General features: G+C 33.8%; 2 protein-coding genes and 1 pseudogene across 3 annotated transcripts; 1 reads left to right on the forward strand and 2 right to left on the reverse strand.

Moving 5' to 3' along the window:
• Positions 1–687: 687 nt before the first annotated feature.
• Positions 688–3,067, reverse strand: LOC136201345 (uncharacterized; annotated as a pseudogene).
• A 5,088-nt stretch (positions 3,068–8,155) lies between these two features.
• On the reverse strand, positions 8,156–11,106 carry LOC136234743 (pentatricopeptide repeat-containing protein At2g33680-like). The gene is made up of 2 exons (XM_066024217.1): positions 8,916–11,106; positions 8,156–8,661 (listed from the first exon to the last, which is right to left on the reverse strand). Exon 1 carries the CDS (start codon positions 11,042–11,044, stop codon positions 8,921–8,923), a length of 2,124 nt encoding a protein of 707 aa, XP_065880289.1. The 5' UTR covers positions 11,045–11,106; the 3' UTR covers positions 8,156–8,661; positions 8,916–8,920.
• A 5,342-nt stretch (positions 11,107–16,448) lies between these two features.
• LOC136235804 (probable alpha-amylase 2) lies at positions 16,449–22,033 on the forward strand. 2 transcript variants are annotated; one of them, XM_066025842.1, is made up of 14 exons: positions 16,449–16,622; positions 16,734–16,783; positions 17,029–17,111; positions 17,335–17,368; positions 17,481–17,518; positions 17,794–17,920; positions 18,022–18,248; positions 18,567–18,712; positions 18,809–18,921; positions 19,380–19,468; positions 19,772–19,894; positions 20,984–21,019; positions 21,519–21,617; positions 21,701–22,033. In XM_066025842.1, the coding sequence occupies exons 3-14, from the start codon at positions 17,100–17,102 to the stop codon at positions 21,890–21,892; spliced, it is 1,236 nt and encodes a 411-aa protein (XP_065881914.1). In that variant the 5' UTR covers positions 16,449–16,622; positions 16,734–16,783; positions 17,029–17,099; the 3' UTR covers positions 21,893–22,033. The 2 variants fall into 2 exon arrangements, with proteins under 2 accessions (XP_065881914.1, XP_065881913.1); XM_066025841.1 differs by having other exon boundaries at positions 16,450–16,603.
• Positions 22,034–23,835: the final 1,802 nt, after the last annotated feature.

The following is a 23,835-nucleotide window of genomic DNA, read 5'->3' on the forward strand; positions in this document are numbered from 1 at the left end:
AACAATTGTCTATAGGACACTAAAACCCCAACATTTTGGACCCGCAATCCTTGAGAGAGTGGCGGGTCCTGGACCCGCCCTACCAGTAATTTGTTAAGAATTAAAAAAATTAAAAACTTACCGGGATAATCATCATGCATTTTCCTGTGCCTCCACAACCCACCATGAATTGTTGTTCGGGTTTAAGGTTGAAATGAGGAGAGAAAAAGGGAGGGGGGGGGGGGGGGGGGGGGTTGAACTATTTTTTTCAAATATAAGAGGAGAGAAGGGGCTAATATGTCATTTAGGAGGCGGTAAATAGTAATTTACATGCGAAGCGGTAAATAGTAATTTACATGCGAAGCGGTAAATAGTAATTTACATGCGAAAATTGGGGGAACTTAAATCTGAAACACTCAAAAGCCCTAAAGAAAGACATTCTCTTTACTTTTTTTTTTGTAAACCCTAACCTAAACAAGTTAACTCAATCTCTATGGTAGAAGAATGAACAGAAAAGTCGCAAAGAGAAAGTTAGACCTCAATTTTAGCTAATGTTTTATTGAATTTTAATGTTATGTGATTCTTTAACCACTGTATCCCTATTTGTTGAGGGGTGTGAATAAAATATTTGCCAAGTTGAAGAGTGTAAACCGTTGCTCACAACAAAGTTCAGAGTCGTATCAAGTTTAAGGATGTAACTATATATATAATAAAACCTTCAAAAATTAATAAGAGTAAACAGCTTAAACAAACGACCCTAATTATTTCTATCGTTATGGTTTCACAATTTTCATCTATGAACCTAAAAACTAGATACAATTATCATTTTAGTAAAGCATGAAACATTTAACCAATAAACGGTCTGTAACGATATCTAAATCAAAAAAAAAATCCTCAAAGTGAGTAATTAATTCAGAAGATAAAAAATAAATAGTAGTGAGACATGTATTACAGTGTTCTACATTCCTCAGCTATGTTCTCCACTTGACCACTTACCTTGCAATTAGCATCTCCTTGCTCAATGTTCTCCACTTGAGCACTTTTCTCGGCATTGGCATCTCCTTCCCCATTCATGCTCTCCACTTGAGCACTTATCTCGCCATTAGCATCTCCCTGATCAGTCATGTTGTCCACTTGAGCACTTCTCTCGCCACTGGCATCTCCCCGGTCCGTCATGTTCTCCACTCGAGCACTTTTCTCTCCATTGGCATCTCCCCGGCCAGTCATCTTCTCCACTCGAGCACTTGTCTCGCCATCATTATCTCCCTGCTCAGTCATGTTCTCCACTTGAGCGCTTTTGTCACCATCTTTATCTCCCTGCTCTGTCATGTTCTCCACTCCAGTACTTCTCTCACCTTCACTATCTCCCTGCTCAGTCATGTTCTCTATTGGAGCACTTTTCTCGCCATCCACATCTCCCTGGTTGCCAATGCGCAGATCAGGGTAATTGCGGTGGTTTAAGGAATGCAACCACAGGGCTACAGCTCCTTCCTTATGTTCTGTTGAAGCAATGTGAGAGTATATATACGTCATTTTGAAGTCCTTTGCCACTTCTTCATAATCTTTCATTGAAAGTTCTTCATGGGTGTCTTTCCATTTCTTGTTATATGATGTGAAAAAGCACTCATCCAAGTACAACCCAACTTCAGGCGCTGTAGGTACAGTAATGTTCACATTCCTACAGATTTCAATCCGACACAAATTAGAGAAATATAGAAATTGCAATTGAAATAATGATGAATGTGTGCTTACTTCTGTAATGCAGTTGTTATCAATGACTCAGGGGCGCAATTCCTCATAATTGCAACAGCAAGACCAATCATTTTTCTTATCTGATGAAGCATGAAACTCTGCCCTATAATCTCACACTTGACGAACTCAATGCCTTCAACTGTGACAATTGTCTTCGCATCGAAGGAAATAATGTAACGGACTGCAGCCAGGTCTTCAGCCTTAGTTCTAGTAGTGAAATTATGGAAGTTGTGACTTCCTACATAGTAATTCAATATTCGATTGAACCTGTCCTTCTGCTCTTCCCCATAAATGAACTCATTCCCTTTCATCACTTGTTCCCCTCCATTAATTTCATCTTTTACAGCAACAGAATCAGAGCCTTTCACTATGGCTTCTGATTTTGAAGTTCCGTCTACCTCGTTGTCCACACAAACTGCATTTTCCTCTCTACTATCACATATGGAATCAGCATGTATACTATCAACAACAGCATTGTCTATATCCTCACTAGTTCTAGATTGTACAGTTGCATCTCCATTGTTCGACGAAATGGTTGTTCCAGAAACCACAAACTTCGATTCAGAACTGTGCTTTCCCACCGCACCAATCACCTTCCGACCTCTCTCGGAACACTCAAAACACTTTGCAAGCTCACTATCAGACCCTAAACTAGCCAGGACACTCTCCCTAGCAGGATGGGAAGATGGATCAAGAGCAAAAACAGGAATCAGATACACATACCTCCTACGATCGCAAAATTTCTTGGAATTAAATGACCCCGTCATTCGCTTGTACCCAAACATCTTAAACTGAGATGGAAGAATCGAATTCAATCATTGAATAAGTCCAGGAGGGTCGGTATAGAAGCGGCCGGAAACTACCTGTCCCACGGCGCTCACGCCTTTGTCAGTACGAGCAGAGCGAGCCCAATCATACCGCTTGGGGTTGCCTCGGTCTTGCTCAGGGATGACACCTACGTGAAAGAGGGCTTCTTTGAGTTCACCTTCTATAGTTTTGGCGCCTGGATTTTTCTACATTCCCTGGTAACCCACACCGCAGTACGCGAAGAATATCGCGATTTTGCGGCGCTTGTATCTTTCCTTTCTGGTCGTGGTTGAACCGTCAGCGGCGGTTGCTTCATCGTCAGTGGTCGTGGTGGACATTCTGGGTATTTTAAGCTCCGGTTCGTCTTGTGGTGGTGGGATTGTGGTGGTTTTTGAATCTGGATTCTCCATTTTAGTGATTAGAAAAAGTGAAATTTTTTTCCATGAAAGCTTGTGCCCCGATAAAACCCTAGAAATGTTTAGTCATTAATTAACTATATCTTCAAAGAAATACTAGTGCGCGAGAAGTAGTAGACAAATACACTATGTTCTCGAGTTAAAGGCAGTTCAATATTCGAGTTAAAGAGTTTATATCGCGTGGAACTCTAGCAACCATTGGATTCCTGCCATGTGTCCTTTCATATATGGTAAAAACTTGTTAGGGACTGTTTGGTTCAGCTGTTAGCTAATAGTTGTTGCGGTTGCTGTTAGCTGTTTGCAGTTGCAGTAAGCTGTTAGCGATTGCTGTTAGCTGTTTGTTATTAGCTGTTTAATTACAAGTGTTTGGTAAAATTATATTGAACTGTTGTTGTTCGGATTTAAAATGTCTAAAATGGACATGTTTTAAATTAATCAACGATAAAATTATAAAAGGGAAAATGTGAAAAAATGCTCATAACATTTACAATTAGGAATAACTTTACTCTTAACGTTTAAAATGGTGCAATTTTATCCATAACGCTGACAGCTAAGAGCAATTTTACACCTAAAATTGACAAGTTGGGTGCACATGAAGACTGATAAATTATTTCTCAAATTGATCAAACTTGTCAATATTAGAGGTAAAATTGTTTTTGGCTTGCCAACATTATGGGTATAATTGTCCTATTTTAGACGTTAAGGATAAAATTGCTCATAGCTATAAATATTATGGGTATTTTTGCACATTATCCTATTATAAAATAAAAAATGTGTTACACAAATTAATAAAAATAATCTATATAAAAAATAAAAATTTATTGAACGCAACAAAACCTTGTTCTTTTGGTAATTATGTTGTAGAAATATAAATAATGTTAAAGAATAAACATATTTTGTGGAAATAAGAAGGATAATTCTGTCAATAACAACTAACTACAAACATCTGTTTATGAAAAGCTCAAAATAGGAGCTTTTCGTGAGACGCTCCAAAACGCTGCAGTTTCCAAAGAAAATGTTAAACGCTGCTGTTATATAAACCTAACCAAACGCTATATTTTCTGCGGTTTGGAGTGAAACGCTAAACGCTCCTCCGAAAAGCTGAAACAAACACCCTCTAATTCTTGGGGTTTTTTTTTCAACCCGAATGTTAATTCTCGTTTTTTTAATGGCAGAGAAGATAAACTCATGGATCAAGTATCCTTATTGTCGAGGATAGTTGTTAACTATGGATGACAAAGTAGATAAAACTTTAAGAAGATTGCTTTTAGGTGTCGTTTGGTTCGCGGAATGGAATTGAATAGCTATTCTAAAGAAATAGAATAACAAAGAATGGAATAGAAATTCCGTAGAATAACTATTCTTATGTTTGGTTGGTGGAATAAGATAGAGTGGAATAGATAATTTTTTTATTCAAAAATAACATTACCCTCAAATGTAATTTCTTATTTCTTTTAAAATTTTAATTATTACTATAAATTGTTCAAATATTAAATATATATTGTTTTAAATATATATATATATATATATATATATATATATATATATATATATATATATATATATATATATATATATATATATATCAGTAGTGTTCACATGGACCCTAATGATCACGGGGAATTTGGTCATTCACCGTTAGATGTAGGCTGATTAAAATCCTAAGGTAGAGATTCAAAGTATCATAAGGTTTAGATTTAATCAACCTACATCTAACGGTGAATGACCAAATTCATGTGGTCATCAGGGTCCATGTGAAAAATACTGTATATATATATATATAGGAGATGGCTCTTGTGAGAACCCTTTTTTAGGTGAGGACATTTCCTTAGGTGAGAACCACTCAAAACTACGTCGTTTTGAGTAGAAAAATTAAAAAAAACGGAATGCAACTAGTATGGTTTGAACCCTGGCCACTTCACACATACTCCATACTACTTACCACCAAGCTAATTGTTTCCCTTGTTTATTATGGAGCGCGCTGATTAATATACCATTATCCATGTAGCTTCTATTGTTTAATATTTGACACATGCACCTATTAATATCGATTAAATGTGCATAATAATAAATTATGAATAGAAAAAAAAAATGTGCATAATAATGAATTATTAATAGAACAAAAAATCCAAAAACATGCTCCAATTTTTTATTTATTTAATTTCTCTATATTTTTTTGTAATTTATGTTTTTAAATGTTAAGGACGATGTTGTAAATATTGTTACATACGTTCTAACTTTTATAATTTGCGTTCTAAAAATTAAGTATAATGTTTTAAAAAAATCAGTAAATATATGGACCATTTTTACATTTGTTCTATAATATAATTTATAACTCATATTCTAAATAACATAACGTATGTTCTAAAGTTTATAGTTTGTGTTCTAAAAATTAAGTATAATGTTCTAAAAAAATCAGTAGATATCTGGATCATTTTTTCATTTGTTCTATAATATAATTTATAACTAATGTTCGAAAAAACATGACGCATGTTCTAAAAAATATAACGTATGTTCTAAAAAATATGTCGTATGTTCTAAACTTCATAGTTCGTGTTTTAAAAGTTAAAATATATGTTCTAACGTATTTTAAAAAAAATATATTTTCTTATATAAATAAAATATTAACATGAAATTTTATTAAAATATATAATATATTTTTACTTAAAAAATATTATATGGACCATTTTTGCATTTGTTCTATAATATAATTTATAACTCATATTCTAAATAATATAGCGTATGTTCTAAAGTTTATAGTTTGTGTTCTAAAAATTAAGTATAATGTTCTAAAAAAAATTAGTAGATATCTGGATCATTTTTGTATTTGTTCTATAATATAATTTATAACTCATGTTCGAAAAAACATAACGCATGTTCTAAAAAAACATAACGTATGTTCTAAAAAATATGTCGTATGTTCTAAACTTCATAGTTCGTGTTTTAAAAGTTAAAATATATGTTCTAACGTATGTTTAAAAAAATATATTTTCTTATATAAATAAAATATTAATATTAAATTTTATTAAAATATATAATATATTTTTATTTAAAAAATATAGTATTGGATTTTTTTTAGCATCAGATGCACTTAATAATATATAAATAAGAATTGTATAACGAACAAACTAAAGCAAACGTATTTTTATTTAAAAATTATAGTATTAGATTTTTTTTAGCATCAAAAGCACTTAATAATATATAAATAAAAGAATTGTATAATGAACAAACTAAAGCAAGTGTATTTTTATTTAAAAAATATAGTATTGGATTTTTTTTAGTATCAGAGCCACTTAATAATATAAATAAAGGAATTATACAATGAACAAAATAGATAAGTGGCCCAGCGGTAGATGGTGTGTGTGCGTCTCTCTTACTATGCCCTAGTCCCAGGTTCGAATTCCTCAACCCTCATTTTTTTATTTAAACTTTAATTAAAAGCACCAAAACTACGTCGTTTCATCTAGTTCTCACCTATCAAAGTGTCCTCATCTAAGGAAGGGTTCTCACTTGATCTCTCCCCTATATATATATATATATATAAAACGGAAAAATGGAAAACATGAAAGACGAAAAAAAATACGAAAAATAGAAAAAACATTAAAAACAAAAAACATGAAAACGGAAAAATTGTAAAAACACGGAAAATAAGAGGTGGAAAACAGTAAAAATACAAAATGTAAAAGCGCAAAAAACATTAAAAACACAAAAAAGAAAGAAAAAAACGAAAGAAAAGTGGAAAAAGGTGCAAACGAGAAAAACCTATAAATGGGTTAACACAAAAAAAACACGCAAAACATGAAAAAAACACAAAATGTACAAACGGTAAAACACAAAAAAAAATGCAGAGAAGTGGGAAGCTATGAAAATGAAAATATAGAAAAAATCCATGAAAACAAGAAAATGCAAAAAAACATAAAAAAAAAAACGCGAAAAACACGAAAACCTGAAAAATATGGAAAACTTAGAAATGCAAAAATTTGTTTAAAACACGAAAACGTGAAAACACAAAAAGTGGAAAAATTCAAAAATCACGAAAAGTAAAAAATATTAAAAAGTGAAAAAACACGAAAATTTGAAAAAATGCGAAAAACACGAAAACTTCAAAAAAATATTAAAAACACGAAAATGTGAAAAATGCGTTTATAACATTTTTTCACATTTTCATATTTTTTGCATTTTTTTTACGTTTTTCGTATTTTGCAAGTTTTCTTGTTTTTCGCATATGTTTATATTTTCGTATTTTTTGCGTTTTGTCACGTTATTGTATTTTTTTCATTTTTTCATTTTTTCATGTCTTCACGTTTTAGTTTTTCGGCTTTTTCTTTTTTCATGTTTTTATGTTTTTCGTATTTTGTTACTTTTTCGTGTTATTAATGTTTTTCATATTTATTCACATTTTCGTGTTTTGTTGCGTTTTTCGTATTTTCATGTTTATCGCGTTTTCACGTGTTGTCAAGTTTTTGTGTTTTAGCATTTTTCGTGTTTTTCACGCTTTTGTATATTTCGTGTTTTGTCACTTTTTCGCTTATTCTTGTTTTGTGTTTTTTCGTGTGTTTGCTTCTTCTTCTTTTTTGTGTTTTCTTGTTCTTTGTGTTTGTTCACGTTTTCATGTTTTTCGCGTTATTTTTTCATATTCTTGTGTTTGTAATGTTTTCACATTTTTCGTATTTCATATTTTTTGTATTTTTATATTTTTTAACGTTTTCATCATTTTTCCATTTTTCACGTTTTTTTATGATATAAATTATGGATTGGCCAAAATTTATAGGATTTGAGAAAGTTACCAGACAAAAGATTGAGGATTTAATGGAGGATAATTTTGTAAATTACAAAAATACAATATTAGGAATATGTTATTCCTAACCTAAATTGAAGAATAGTTATTCCATGAAATCAAGGAATATGGATTCCATGGAATAGCTATTCCATAAAAAAAAATTCAACCAAATGTGAGAATAACTATTCTTTAGGAATAGCTATTCTATTCCGCGAACCAAACGAGCCCTTAGGGTTTGTATTTTAAACTTTAAAAATTACTAATTTTGAGATTAGTCAAATCTTCAAAGCAGCTATTAAATGTTTTTTTTACGAACCTTGATTAGTTGAAAGTTAAAGTCGATAACTGAATACTAATTTTCTTTTTTTACCTTATTTTGAATTAAGAAGTTCAGGCTCTTTGTTAATGTCTCAAGCCGATCCCGAACTCGAGCAAATTCGAATAGTATGGGAGGTAACCTAACTCATTAACACCCCTAGCGTCAACATTGCAACAAGAAAATGATGTCTGACTCATAATTCTATTTTCCCATTCCCATTTCAAAATGGCGTCATTTTAGTTTGGGTTGGAAGATAAAAAGAAAAGCAGCAACATTATGCTCCTTGACCAGCCACCATCCGCCACGCCTCCATGGAGTCTCCGAGGTCCCGACCATCAGCCAATCCATCCTCCTCTCCGGAAAGTCACATTCCGGATCTTAGGAACCATTCTAAAAGGAGTTCCAAACCACTTGGAGCAAATCTGTTGTAGTGGTGCAATTGCACCCCAACACATGAGAAAGATGTTTCGTGGATGGGCAAAACAACGTCGTTTAGGATTGAGTAGAAAGTCACGAATAAAAGAAGCAGTAGTCTGCTCCTCAACCAGCCACTGTCTTCCACACTGTTGTGGGGTCTCCGAGGTCCTGACCATCAGCCAAGCTGTCCTCTTCTCAAGAAAAATCACCATAATTCAAATTTTGCTCTACTTCTTGACCTCATCTAATAGCTAAACGGGAACATACATATTTTTTCCTTTTTCTGAATGTATTACTCATCCAGAAACTCTAGATGTATATATATGAGGGTCAAAATTGAATGCGTATTAAAAAATGAATCCCTATAGCCTCAAAAAAGGAAAATAAGAAAAATGAAATCGTTTTTGACTAGCAAATGAATTGAATTATTGCAAATGCACCATACCAAGTTCATGAAGACATAAGCGCTAAATCAGAAGCAGCTAGGTAAGTTTCATCCTTCATTTCTTTGTTTAATCTCTTAATCTCCGCCCGTATTTTCCCAATCTGTGGGTGCTTCTGGTCTGCTACTACAAAAACATGAACATGGCTCTTAAGTTCAATCCAGCTACACCCAGGCTCCTTAATCACTCCTCGAATTCTCATCATGCTCCTCACCCGTTTCACATCTTCTGCCCTGCCCAACGCAGAGTAGATACTTGCCAATAACACATAAGCAGACGATTCTTCTGACCCTAACTCCATTAACTTTTCACCTGCACAGGCTCCCAACTCGTAGCTACGGTAGTTTCGACAGGCACTTAACAAAATGCTCCACAAGCACAAGCCATGGTCTATGGTTACTGACTCTATATATTCTTTTGCTTCATTGAGCTTCCCTGCACGACTCAACAGAACAACCATGCAACCATAGTGCTCTACTCTTGGAAGTATACCGAATTCATCAAACATCGCGTTGAAATACATCCACCCCCTCTCCACCATTCCCATGTGACTACACGCAGAGAGAACATTCACGAATGTAACACTGTCCGGTTTTGTTCCCTCAACTCGCATTTCTTCAAAGAGGTCTAGAGCTTCGATACCATGCCCGTTTAGAGAAAGCCCAGATATCATTGCATTCCATGAGAGTACATCTCGCTCTGGCATCCTTGAAAAGACGCGATTCCCCTCTTCTAGACTCCCACATTTGGCGTAAAACGTTGAAAGAGCACTTCCAACCGGAACTTCCAAACTGAATCCATACTTAATCATACGACCATGTATTTGCCTGCCTTGTTCTAGACCAGCAAGGTTTGAACAAGCTTTTATTACACAAGCCATTGTCAGCTCATTAGGCAAAACCCCTTCCATTTGCATTATACCATACAAGTTCAAAGCTTCTTCATTTTCTCCATTCTGTACATACCCAGCAATCATAGACGTCCACACAACGATATCAGCTTCCCGTAGATACTCAAATCCTTTCCGAGCATCTTCTGTACAACCACATTTTGCATACATATCAACCAAAGCTGTCATGATGTACATTTGGGATTCAAATCCCAACTTCAATAAATAGTTATGCACTTGTTTTCCTTCATCAACGGCAGCCATATCACTGCAAGCGTTAAGTACTCCGACGAGGGCGAACTCAGAGGGATAAATTCCAGCAGAGTGCATCTTAGAAACGAGCTTCAAAGCCTTATCAGAATCCCCAAATTGAGCATAACCAGTAACCATAGCTGACCATGTAATAGAATTCTTATCAGTTGACATCTCAAACAATTGAAGAGAATCATCTAAACTCCCACATTTAGCATACATTGTAACAAGTGCATTTAAAGTAGGAACAAATAACAAAAGCCCCTTTTTAATTGCAAGGCCGTGTATCTTCTTCCCACCATCAATACATTCAGGAACAGCCACAGCACTAAGAACACTAGTGAACACAAACTCATTCATATCCTCATTTTCAACACGCATCAATTCAAAAACTTCCAAAGCCTCCCCGGAGAGCCGTTGAATTGCATAACCAGAGATCATAGTAGACCAAGTAACCGCGTTTCTTTCAGTCATTTTATCAAACACCTTGCGAGCATCCACAAGCAATCCAGCCTTACAATAGAAATTAAGAAGAGAACTTCCGACAAAAACATCATGAAAATTGGCGATTTTGATGGCAAGAGCATGCGCCTGAAGGCCACCCAAAATGCTGCAGGAGTTGGTAGCTGCAGTGAAAACACCGGCAAAAGTGTGGGCATTTGGGAGAGTATTTTCGGCTCTCATTTGCTGAAAAAGTTCCATGATGAAGGAGAAGGAGCCTGCAGAACCCTGTTTTGAGTAACCATTGATTAGGCAATTCCATGAAACCACGTCTCTGTTGCAAATTCGTTCAAAAACAAGCCTTGCTTTGGTTAGATGGCCGCACTTGGCGTAAAAATTGACGAGACTATTTGCAATGTATATGCAAGAGGAAGAAGAAGCAAGCTTTATAATTTGAGCGTGAACTGCTCTGCCTTTCTCGAGGCTTTTTTGGTGGGTATATTCAACAAGGGAATTGTAGAAAGACCGACTTCGAGGGAGGAGATGCATCAGCTTCCAATTTCCCGCCACTTTGATTAATAATTACATTACATTTTATTCTTACCTATAAGAGAAATTTAAGATAAATTTTTACTAGCTGTTTTTATGTATTCCTAACATATTTATAAAGGCAAAAAAAAATAAAGGCAAAAAAAAAAAAAAAAAAAACATTATTAGATTTATGATCTTTCATTTTTTAGTTCATTAAATTCTTGATCTTTTACGGTTACCCTTTACGCCAGTAGTTAAGGATCAGTTTCAGCGTTGGTTAGGACCAAAGGTAAATGCCCTATTCGTGCTTAAGCCGAAAATTTTCACCACTGTATACAAGATTCTAAGTGGAAGATAATTTTTTCTCTTTAATAGTCTTTTTCTCTTTATTGAGTGAGTTATGCTTTACACGCGTTTTTTGTAAGGTAGTGGCACAAGCTAGCCATGGTTCTTTCTCGGAATCGCCTATCTACCATGGTTGCAACCGCAAGCTTGCTGAGCATAGGAATCCACCCGCCTTACTAACCGATGATAAGATGCTAGGATGCATCTTTCCTATGGTGGTTAGGTGTCATCTAAGCCTTTAAGTTGACCAATTCCCTACCCCACTCAAAGTAGTTGATCTCAAGCACTACCTATTCGTCTTTTCAGTAGATGGTTGTTCTTACCTTTCGCTTGAAGCTGCTTGTTGAAAGGAATGTATGGTCAGCGACTGGTGGTCTTGTATATAAGAGAAAGGCTTTATTTAGGGGCTCATCTTCTTTCGAAATATCATAGGAGAATCAAAAGAGAAGTCTTACGCCTGGTTCACGAGGTTCTACCACTTTTGTTATAGGCCCAATCATAGTCAAAAGAAGAGTTTGATCCTGGCTCAAAAGGAACGCTAGCTATATGCTTAATACATGCAAGTCGAACGTTGTTTTCGGGAAGCTGGGCAGAAGGAAAAAGAGGCTCCTAGCTAAAGGTAGCTTGAACCCCTGATCATTTATTTTTGATCTCATTAATCCCCCGATAACCAAAAAAAGGTAATTTTGAACATAAAATCCGGTTAACATAATGTTATTCATTACACATGCATTTGAAATTTGTATAGTTTCACTGTTTGAAAGTAGTTTTAGATGTGTAATGTGGTTATAAAAAACTATAAAAACCTTAATTCAAGATGTAAAAAGCATTTTTTTTAATAATTTCAAATTCATATGAAGTTAATAACGTCTTTTTAATAGAATTACATATTCACAACTTATTAATTTGGTCATGAAGGGCTTAATGAGACAAAAAAAATAAAATAAAAGATCATGGACTTAATGTATCCAAATAAAAGATCAAATGCTTAATAAACCAAAAAATGAAAGATCAGAGACTTAATGATGCTTTTTGCCATTTATAAAATTATTAACATGATTATAAATAAAAGGTCAAAATACACGAAACGATTTTAGTATATTGATAAATTTGTTTGGAAATTCGATATGACATTCAAATAACGTTCAAACTAACATGTACAGATTTTCGATTGGATAGAGTTAAAATTGATTTTAGTTGGAAATATTAGCAATAAATTTTTACTTTTTGATACGTTAACGACAAATTTATGCATTCAAGGCTTATCTCACATATATGTTTAAAAATAAATCCGGACACATAAATAAGGTGGTGTGAAAATGTATAATAAAATCTAGTTGTGAGATAGTAGTTAACGTAAGGTATCTTATATCAATACGTGTTTATTTATAGGGTTTTGATTTAAGGTTGTCACCTCTTTAGGAATCCTTATGGGACTATGATTTCTTATACTTCAAAGAGTCTGAATCTTGGGAGGAATCGTTTATCTCATAGGATTCCAAAAGATTCATTTGTAATTGGAGGTTAGATCTCCATTAGCCGTGTTTAGGCCTCCACAGGCATATTTGGGCTTCCATCGTTGATCTTGAGCTGTTATTATTTGGACTTGGGTCACTTTCGTTGTGTTTGGGCCGCTAGTTTCCACACGTGTCTTTTAACTTTAAGGAGGACGGAAATGACATCATCCACGTGATGTCATTTTGCATGATATCAGTATGCAAATTACAAAAGTCGTTGTATGGATTAAAAGAGGATATTAGGCAATTGTTTGTTAAGTTGCATGTCTTTCTTTTTAAATATGGGTATAAATGTGATTAATAGGACATTATTAACTACTTTATTAGTTTAGTAAATGATATCATTATGATAGGAAATGATGTTGGTGATATTAATAATCTTAAAAATCTCATAAATGATGTGTTTAAAATTAAATTTTTAGGATCTTTAAAGAAATTCTTAGACTTGAAATTGCTCGTTCATTGAACGAGTAAGGATAACAACAAGGAAGTAAGTGTTGGAGCTTTAGAGGATGCATGATTACTGGCTATAAAAATATGTTTTTACACCAATGGATGTAACTTTGAGGCTACCCGAGGATTAAAGGGGTGTTTTGGAAAACCCTATAAAATATAGTTTGATAGGCAAATTGTTTTACTTGACAACAACAAGATCATATATCACATTCTCTATCAACATTTTAAATCAATTTCTAGTAAAGCCAATAAATCTCCGTCTTCAAGCTGCCAAACTGATTTTACAATTTGCTAAAGGATTATTATATTCTACCAAATCTAAAAGGAAGCTTCAAGCTTAGAACAGTCTTTAGTTTTCTAGAAAAAACGAAGAAGCAAGCAACTGTCTCTAGATCATTCACATAAGCAAAATACATCTCAATGGCTTCTATCGAAACTAAAATACATTAACTTGTATACCTTTTTCAAGTTCTACACGTGTGTCTTCATCAACTTGTCCCTTTATTCTATGATAATTTGTCTGTTATTTATCTTACTACCAATTCTACATTTCATGAAAAGACAAAACATATTGAAATTGATTTCATTTTATTTTAGGGTAATTAATTTATTAGTCCCTATATTTTGACAAAATACACTGTTTAGTCCTTGTATTTTCAAAAACACATGGTAAGATCCCTAACCTTTTTCTCAGTGAACTGTTTAGTCTTCCGCCTGTTTGTTAGATTTTCTACCGTTTATGACTTCGGAAATGACTAAATTATCCTTTACTATTTACATTCAAACTTCAGAAGAAGAAATCCAATTTAGAAGAAGAAGCTATTTGCATGAAGAACAAGAAAAAGAACAGACCCAATGCTTACGAATTTGAACGATTAAGAAGAAAATCAAGAAGAAGAACACTCAAAGTTGATTTTAGATGCATTAGAGTTTAAAGGAAAGGAAAATAAAGGAAACGAATAATGCAAATTCAAATTAACTAACAGAATCTTCATGAGAGTCTAACGGCATGGACTAAACAGTTCACCGAGAAAAACATCAGGGACTAAACAGTTTTCCGAGAAAAACATTAGGAACTTTACCGTGTGTTTTTGAAAATACAGGGACTAAACAGTGTGTTTTATCAAAATATAGGGACTAATAAATTAATTACCCTTCATTTTATTATAAAGAAGTCGTCCACTGGTCCCATTCATCCTTTGTCAGCTTCCACAACAAATTACTCTTTATGTTCCATAATATTTGTCTTTCTAGAGAAATTTTTTTGTTCCATATTATTTGACGTTTTGATTCAATCTATATACATTAATTAATGTTTTACCAAATATACCCCTATTTAAGTTGCATTTTTATTTTAGGAATAGATAAAAATTAATTAGATGATGCAATTAATATAAGGGTAACAAAGACTTTTAATTAAAATTAATTACATTTCTTATTTTTTATGCCTTAATCTTAAAAGATAAATATAGTGAAACATAGAGAGTAGTTAGTAGTCAGTCTTGATCACATGCACCTTAATGAGCAAGTAGAATTTGCTCATTCACCGTTAGATCTAGACTTATTAGAATCCTAAGGTGGAGATTCAAAGCATCCTGAGGCTTAGATTTAATAAGCCTATATCTAACGGTGAATAGGCAAATTCACTTGCTCACTAAGATAGATGTGAAAATTCCTGGTAGTAGATGTCTTTATAAGACATTAACAATGAAATTGTTTCAACCTATTAATGGCAAGCTTGGAATCTTAACTAGAACATTATTAGGTTTAGGGTAAGTTTTTTTTTTTTTTTTTTTACTTCTTTGTATTCTCTCCGTCTATTTATCAGATATTAATCTTCAACCAATTGTGAGTTCATTTTGTTCTAAATCTTTTGTGCTTTTCAGTTCAGTTAATTAATATTGTTGAATTGAAGGCTTAAATCTTGAAGCCGTATATCCACGAGAAATTTTACGGTACTCCAGTAGTAATATATATATGACTAATGCAAATCGTGTTGTATACCACTACATGAGATGATTGGTGTAAATAAAAAAGACATATACATGTAATATTAATTGATTCGTCAAGTGTATTATTCTGAGGCCCTGTTTGTTTGCCGGAGTTTTTCTCTAAGAAAACATTTTGCTTATTTTTCGATCTTTGTTTGTTTAGAAAAATAAATCTAACGGAAAATTTTAGATAGTCACCAGAAAAATATACGAAGAAAATGAGAAAAATGTTTTATACCAGAGTAAAATATTTTTCCAAACTTTTTAAAACCTTACTTCAATTTTTTATCCATTTAAAAATATTAATTACTCATAATTTTGTCTCGTTTTTCTTCAATGTTATAGCCGGAGAAAAAATTTGGGAAAATTACACAGAGATTCATCTTTTAAAAACTATTTACAACTATGTCAAATCATAATTTTAAATTATGTCAAACTAGTAAAATCAATACTTTTAATATATTTTAAGGATTAGAATTTATAAATTAGAAGTCTAGAATATATTTTCTAGAGTTTATGATTTATGAAATAGAGTCTAGAATTTTTAAATTATGGCATAAAATCATAATATATAAACAATAATGACATATTAAGAATTAAATTTGGTGATGCAACTTAGTTGTAATTTTATGTCATGTATTTGACCCAAAAAATTTGGTTAGCCAATATTCTCCAAAACACCATTTTCCGGTAAATAAATGAGGCCCAAAATGCCTAAATTTATGGGGAAATTATACAGAAATTCAGCTTTGAAAAACTATTTACAACTATGTTAAATCATAATTTTGGATTAAATTAAATTAATAAAATCAGTATTTTTAATATACTATAAGAATTGAAATTTATAAATTAAAAATTTAGAATATAAAGAATAATGACATATTAAAAATTAAATTTAATTATATGATTTAGGTGTAATTTTGTACTTAATTATGATATTGATGTATTTGACCTAAATTTATTGCATATCCACCTGCCCTGCCCCAATATTTTCCCGCACAGTCGCTTACTAGCTAAGTTAGGTTTTCCTGTTACGGTGAAATGAAAGTATACTTATCTCAATCTCTCTCTCCCAATCAGAAATTAGCAACTGCCCTCCATTTACACCTACTTATGAATTCTAGCCGTCAAATTGGCTGATTAGAATGATCTGCCCCAATTAACCGTTGAAAGAAAGCATGGAGAGTCTTTTCTTATTCTCCCATTTCAAAAAGCTGATTCGCTTTTTCCCAAATTCCCCATTCCCATATCTCTATCGTCTACAATCTGTAATATTCTCCGTCCAAGGTTGCAATTGCGCAATCGAATTCATTTATTCGCTCACATTCAATGTCCCCCTCTTGTTTTTTCCTAATTTATGGATGCAACTGCCTGATTCCAATTTCTTTCTATTTAAAGTCACAGGGTACAAAGACAATTCCACGCTGCGATCGCCTCTTCTAATTCTGGTTAGTGTCCCTCTTTTCTTTTCCTTGTTTTGTTCAATTTAACTTTCTCTTTTCTCTTTTTGATTACTAAAAAGAGGAAGAGCATTTTGATGTTTCCTAACCCAAATGATGTTGAATTTGTATACGGTTGATGTTTTTTTTTTTTTTTTTTTTTTATGCAGTTGTTAGTTCCTGCTGTTCTTCTTTTCTCATTTGATAATATATGCAATTGAAACTCATTACATTGATAATACACTATTGCGTAGGTTGATACTTGGTTGGTGCCCCCAGCATATACGATCCAGACGAATTGTGAACAGCTACTGATTGAATTGACATGGGTTATATGGTAAACGGTCTTGCAACAACTCTTCATTTTCTTCAGCAGCTGCTTAGAGTACTGTATTTTGAGTTTTGTGTTCAAATAGCAAATTTTCTGGGGATTATTTCCATGTTTAGCTATTTACTCTACTCCCTCTTCCAGAATCTAGCAAGTCCTTCTGTTAGTTGCATTTCTGTTACTAATTCTAAGACCATTCTCATTTTATTTCTGCTCTTTTCCAAAACAACAGATATCTGATCAAAATAACCAGCAGACTGATCTTGGTATATTGCTTCTCTTACTCTCACTATTTTTAGTTTTAAATGTGGAGGAATCAATTTTACATAGTCCAAGCTTATGTCGGTCTTCTCAATTTTAGTCACTATTTCTCTTCAGGTGCAACTCTACGTAGTGGAAGAGAAATACTTCTGCAGGTATATTGGAACGACAACAGTTTTTTTGTGGGCTTATTGATGCACATGAGATTCTTATTGTTTCCCTGGGGTACCATATGATAATCTGTACAGGGAACTATTAAATGTGTAATTCTTTCTGCAGTTGGCAATATATAATTGAAGAGACATGTTATTAAAAGAGAGAGCAATGAATTAGCTAACGGTTTTGCTAATACAAGTAGTGCTAAAACCTCAATATTTGAGAGCCAAAACCTGCTACGTTGTGCATTTTTGACTAGAATTATGCTCAACAGGCCTTTAACTGGGAGTCTCATAAGCATGACTGGTGGAAAAATTTAGAGAGTAAAGTTCCTGACATTGCAGAATCTGGGTTTACGTCAGTATGGTTGCCACCACCATGTCAATCCTTCGCACCTGAAGGTTAGTGGTATAAGCTATTCAAGTTAGAATAATGTATGGTCTTAGGTAGACACCTAATTAAGAGGTGATTTGTCTTTTATCTGCTATTCTTGTCATCACAGGTTACCTTCCGCAGAACCTTTACAATCTCAACTCTTCATACGGTTCAGAGCATCTATTGAAAGCTTTACTGCAAAAAATGAAACTTTATAAGGTCAGATCAATGGCTGATATTGTTATCAATCATCGTGTTGGGACCACCCAAGGACATGGAGGAATGTACAATCGCTACGATGGCGTTCCATTACCATGGGATGAACGTGCTGTGACTTCTTGCACTGGTGGACTGGTAACTATATAGCTAAACTGTCAAACTTCCTAATGCATATGGTGCGCCTAGTAGTCAGGCAGTCTATCATTTTGTTGTTTTATTGTTTATGACAAATTTTTGGTGCGGGACTTGGTTTCTGCATGTAGGAAGACTGATGTTAATCTGCCAATGAGTGATTTCCATGAGGTTAGGAGAGGGATTTTGCATGCAACATTTACAAGTTACTAACAGAGCATAATATTCACCTACTAATGTCACTTGATCAATATTTTATTATTTCTTGAGACTATTCTGGATGCAAATTATGAATTTACAGTTCTTGAACGTTAATCCCAGGGTAATCGGAGTACAGGGGACAATTTCCATGGGGTTCCAAATATTGATCACAGCCAACATTTTGTTCGAAAAGATATTACAGGATGGTTGCAGTGGCTACGTAAAAATGTTGGTTTTCAAGATTTCCGTTTTGATTTTGCAAGAGGGTACCATTCTCTTCTGCACCTGAGATTTTTAATCTTGTATCTGGTTAATTGTTTTCTACATCAGTACTTATGTCTCTATCAATGTTGTGCTTGTAGTTACTCAGCAAAATATGTGAAAGAATACATTGAAGGAGCAAAGCCAATTTTTTCTGTTGGGGAGTATTGGGATTCTTGCAATTACAATGGCTCCTATTTGGAATATAACCAAGGTATTACTTTCCTTTTCATGCATGAAGAGAAGATTTTTACACCCTAGAATTGCACAAGCATATTGTTTTCCATAGGCAGTAATGAGCTGAATTTGATTCCTAAATGATGCTAAAAAGTTCCATGGTAAACTTGAACAGGCCGTTTCAAAAAGTAAGGTCTTCTACATATTCTTTTCAATGTTTGTCAAAATACTTTTGGTGTGTTTTCTTTCATTGATGATAGTTTTCCTAGGTTAGAGAAGCTTATTGGCTTCAAATTGAAGAATTTTTCTTCAAAAAGAACTGGTGTAATCTGCTTTGCATCTTGATATGTGGTTGAATGTTTTGTTACTCGAATTTTCCATTCTTGATATTTCTTCGCGAGGAGAGGAGCTTATTTCCTGATATAGGAGAACTTTTTCTTCAAAAAATCTGTAATGCTCTGGTTGCTTAAAATTTTATGTTAATTCCTTTTTCAGATAGCCACCGTCAGCGGATTATTAATTGGATTGATGCCACAGGACAGCTAGCAACTGCATTTGACTTCACAACGAAAGGGATTCTTCAGGTAGTTTTAAGAACAGATTCTACTTGCAGGAAATGACAGGTCCACCCTTGTGAGGACTAGTAGAATTTCACCTAGGAATTATATTTTTTCCCCAAATGATTGCATTATTTACCATTTTATTATTTAGAGGTTATTAAGAGTTCCACTTTTTGGTGTTGGTTGACATATTTCTTCAAGAGAGGAGTAAAACTTTCACTACTTATACAATATATATATATATATATAGAAGGCATCAGTATGAGAAGTTACATCTTTGCATGACGATATCAACCTTGATGTATCTTCATTATTATTACCATGTAGGAAGCTGTTAAAGGACAATTATGGCGACTACGTGATTCGCAAGGGAAGCCACCAGGTGTAGTAGGTTGGTGGCCTTCCAGGGCTGTCACGTTCATCGATAACCATGACACTGGCTCTACACAGGTGCCAAAGATGTTTATTTTATCATCATGCAACTATTTTCATATTGACATATATACTAAATTTTCATTTATAATTCTCAGTGGCCTTTAGGAATTGTTGTGGTATTCGTGCAATATTTCTGAGTCTAGACACTAGGACAAGCAATAAATTAAAAATGACTTTGTTACTTTGTTATTTATTTACTTTTCTGCTATATGTGTTTTTTTCAATTAAGGTTGTTAGTGTTATTCTCATGGCGCAACGGTAAACGTTGTTGTCGTGTGACCAAGAGGTCACAGGTTCGAGTCTTAGGAACGGCCTCTTGCCAAATAAATTGGCAGGGGAAGGCTTGCCCCAGTACACCCTTGTGGTGGGACCCCTCCCCGGACCCTAGCTCATCTGGGACGCGTAGTGCACCGGGCCGCCCTTTAGTGTTATTCTCATAGAACTAGACTAGGCTGAATTGGAAACATGGGAGAATCTTTAAGCATTAGTAACCAGAAATATCCATTTGCTTTGATGCTTAAAATGCCGTGTTCTAGGATTCTTCTCTCGTAGTGATAATTAATTTAGTGTTGAATGCATGAATGTCCAGTGTTGAATGCATGAAAGTCCTTGGTTTCTCCCCTTAGATAGACGCTGGACTGGCATTTCTTTATAATAATGGTAGAGACAGAGTAAGGCCATTTGTTAGCTTTTTCAGACAAATTTAGGTTGCATTTTCAGTTCAAGAACCAGCTTTTGGATTCAGGAGTAGCTGATAAATAACGTCGAAGAAATTTGGTTAGTTCCCATATTAATTAAAGAGTTTGGTATTCATTACTAACTGCTACGTGGGATGAAGATTTGGTTAGGTAGTCTTCTTGAATTGTTTTGAGTTAGTTATCTTGTGTATTGAGTTTATTATGTCTTCTGAACTTTGGTTTTGTTTGATTACTAACTCATTGCCTAGTTTAGCTAAAACCTTTAGATAGTGTTACCGACGAGTTAGATTTGTCTTGAGATTGCTCATCTTGGACCGAACTGTTATTATCATCGCCATAAATGGTGTTGCATTGCTGTGTCCTTAAATTGGAAATAACTATCTTGGTGATCAATTTGCTCTTGCAGGGTCATTGGCCTTTCCCTTCAAATCATATTATGGAGGTTAGTCATCTTTTTTAATGATTTGCATCCTTATGGATCCACTCAACTGATAGTTAACGAGCTTCCCTTTTATATTTGTAAACAACTCCATTTTGGTTTGATTCTAATACTCCTTAATTCGAAGTGTTCCTCAATTTATTCATTTTACCTGGTCACTTATTCGAAAAGTGAGACACTGCCTGCAATGGACCATTTTAAAAGCATAGGTTTATAAAAGTGGAAGATGCGTATTTCTGTGTGATCTTTCATGCATCTAATTTTAAATAAGAAAGGGAAACTCGTGTAATATCAAGCTGTGTAATGGGGGAGAGTAATTAGGTAATCGGGGGCAGTGGCGAGTGAGATATTGTAACATTTACTGTCCCTGAGCCTCGAGTTGGCGTAAGAAACACAGTAGGGGGATGAAATAGTGCAATTTCACATTATTCTTCATTCATGCCACTAAATGAAGTTCAGCATAACTACTTAATACCTTATTATGTGTTAAAATGTTATCCAGGGTTATGCATACATACTTACACACCCAGGAATGCCGTCAGTTTTCTATGACCATTTTTTCGACTGGGGTGACTCTCTTCATAGCCAAATTGTGAAACTGGTACGTTTCCTTCGTGTTGCAACCTATAAACTTCATTGGTTAAGCAAAATCGTATTCTTACGAAGTTTTCGCCACACCTGCAGATGGAGATTAGGAAGAAGAATGACATCCACAGCCGATCATCTATCAGGATCGTTGAGGCGCAGCCTAACCTTTACTCTGCAATAATTGGGGAGAAAGTGTGTATGAAAATTGGAGATGGTTCCTGGTGCCCAGCTGGGAAGGAATGGACACTGGCAACCTCTGGCCATAAATATGCTGTATGGCACAAGTGATTGATTTGGTAGATTCCATTCCATGTTATAATTATGTATTGTATTAATAAATGGTCATCTTATCTCCAATTTATTAGTTGGAAATTGCTCAATAATTGTTATATCCAGAGCTAGAATAAAATCATCTAATGGTTGCTGCAATTCTTTGTTTGCTATTGCTTTCCTTAAACAAATATATATATATATATAGTTTTTCTTGGTAATATTGGATATTCAATTAACCCAGTTTATACTTTTATGTTAAATTCAACTTTTCTCCCAATGTTTTGCAGTATTTACTGTATTAGATAAGGTGAATGACCAAATGGTCACCAAACTTGCTCTTTCTATATATACATATAAAACATTAAGGTCCAAATCGCTATTTCTTTAGACATATGAAACGAATCCGGCCCAAATGGTTCGGTGATTGGAAGGAGACAGCGCAGTTGAAAAGCAATAAAAACATGTCATATAGTGTATGCATACTCACACAAAGAATGTGAGATGGGGACATGAAAATAAATATAATAATAGAGTAGAGAGATTTTATACAAGAAAATGGTAATAATGGCTCCCAGTTGCAACTGTTGCATGGCATTCATATTATAATGGGATATAGTTGCAAATTTACCCCTATGAGCAAATTTAAGTAATCTTAAATCATGTTTATAGATGATGTAATTTTAGTTTTATTAAGGCTTAATAATCATTTGTTTCTAAACTTGTCTAAAAAGGTTGATTAATTCCTAAACTTTCAAAGTGTTTCAATGGCTCCTTGAACTTGCATAAAATATTCAGTTAGCCTTATGAGCTTGCATAAAATATAATCAATTAATCACTCGGTTGCAAAAAAAAGTAAATTAAATACGGAAGATGTGTAATAAAAAAAGTAAAATGACCAAGATCAAGTATGCAGTTATAATATTAGAAAAGACAAGTTTTACTGTTGAATGAGTAAGAACTTTCTTTTTAATCTATTATGTAAATTATGTAATAACATTCTAATGCGCGTGGAATACATCTTCCGCATACAACTTTTTTTTTTTTTTGCAATCGAGTGATTAATTGATTATATTTTAACGAAAGTTGAAAGGGTTAATCAAGTTTTTTTTTGGATAAGTCTTTAAGCTTTTTATTACGAAAGATGAGTTTTTTTTTAATTACCACAAAATATACAATTTGAAATCTTATGTTTGTAATGGTAAAGGTTAAGGGTCCGTTTGTTTTACCTACTGTTTGCTGTTGCTGTTTGCTGTTACGGTTTACTGTTTGCTGTTACTGTTTGCTGTTGTTGTTTGCTTTTCGGGTGTAAAAGGCAAACAGAAGATCACTAATCAAACACCCAATGCTGCTTTTCAAATGTAAAAAGCAAACAGAAGATCATTAACCAAACACCTAAAACTCTCCCTTTTGAAGTGAAAAGGCAAAAGGGAGACACCCCCTAAATTTAAAATTGTACAGTATTGATAGAAATAATTAAATATGTACCTGATCTCTATTATATATATATATATATATATATATAAAAGTGTGTGTGTTTGTATTGGAAGCAGATAAGAGTTAGAGAAGGGGTTGACATGATTGAAGAAGAGTTGGAAAGAAAGATGCTTATTGCTCCCTATCTTCATCGACCTCATCATTTCTGTTTTGAAACTCAATCTAACAAATCCTTCCCCACCCTCTCCATACCCTCTTTTGTTTTTTTAATAACCATTTTCTTTTTTCTATACTTTAATTCTCATCTCTCTCTCTCTCACGTGAATTGCACACTCTATCCAACTTCAATTGTGTCCTCCCAATGAAGATTGTGAAACATAAAAAAACACATATTATTGATGTTTTGAGTAAAAATTCCGTTGGCTGGACGGTTCATTGTTGATTAGAATCGTAAGAATCTATAAAAGAGAGAGGAGAAGGTGCCGGCATGAAACTCTACTATGCCTAAGTCAGTAAACTTTTTA

Source organism: Euphorbia lathyris, chromosome 7, assembly GCF_963576675.1.
Source record: "Euphorbia lathyris chromosome 7, ddEupLath1.1, whole genome shotgun sequence".
Taxonomy (NCBI): domain Eukaryota; kingdom Viridiplantae; phylum Streptophyta; class Magnoliopsida; order Malpighiales; family Euphorbiaceae; genus Euphorbia; species Euphorbia lathyris.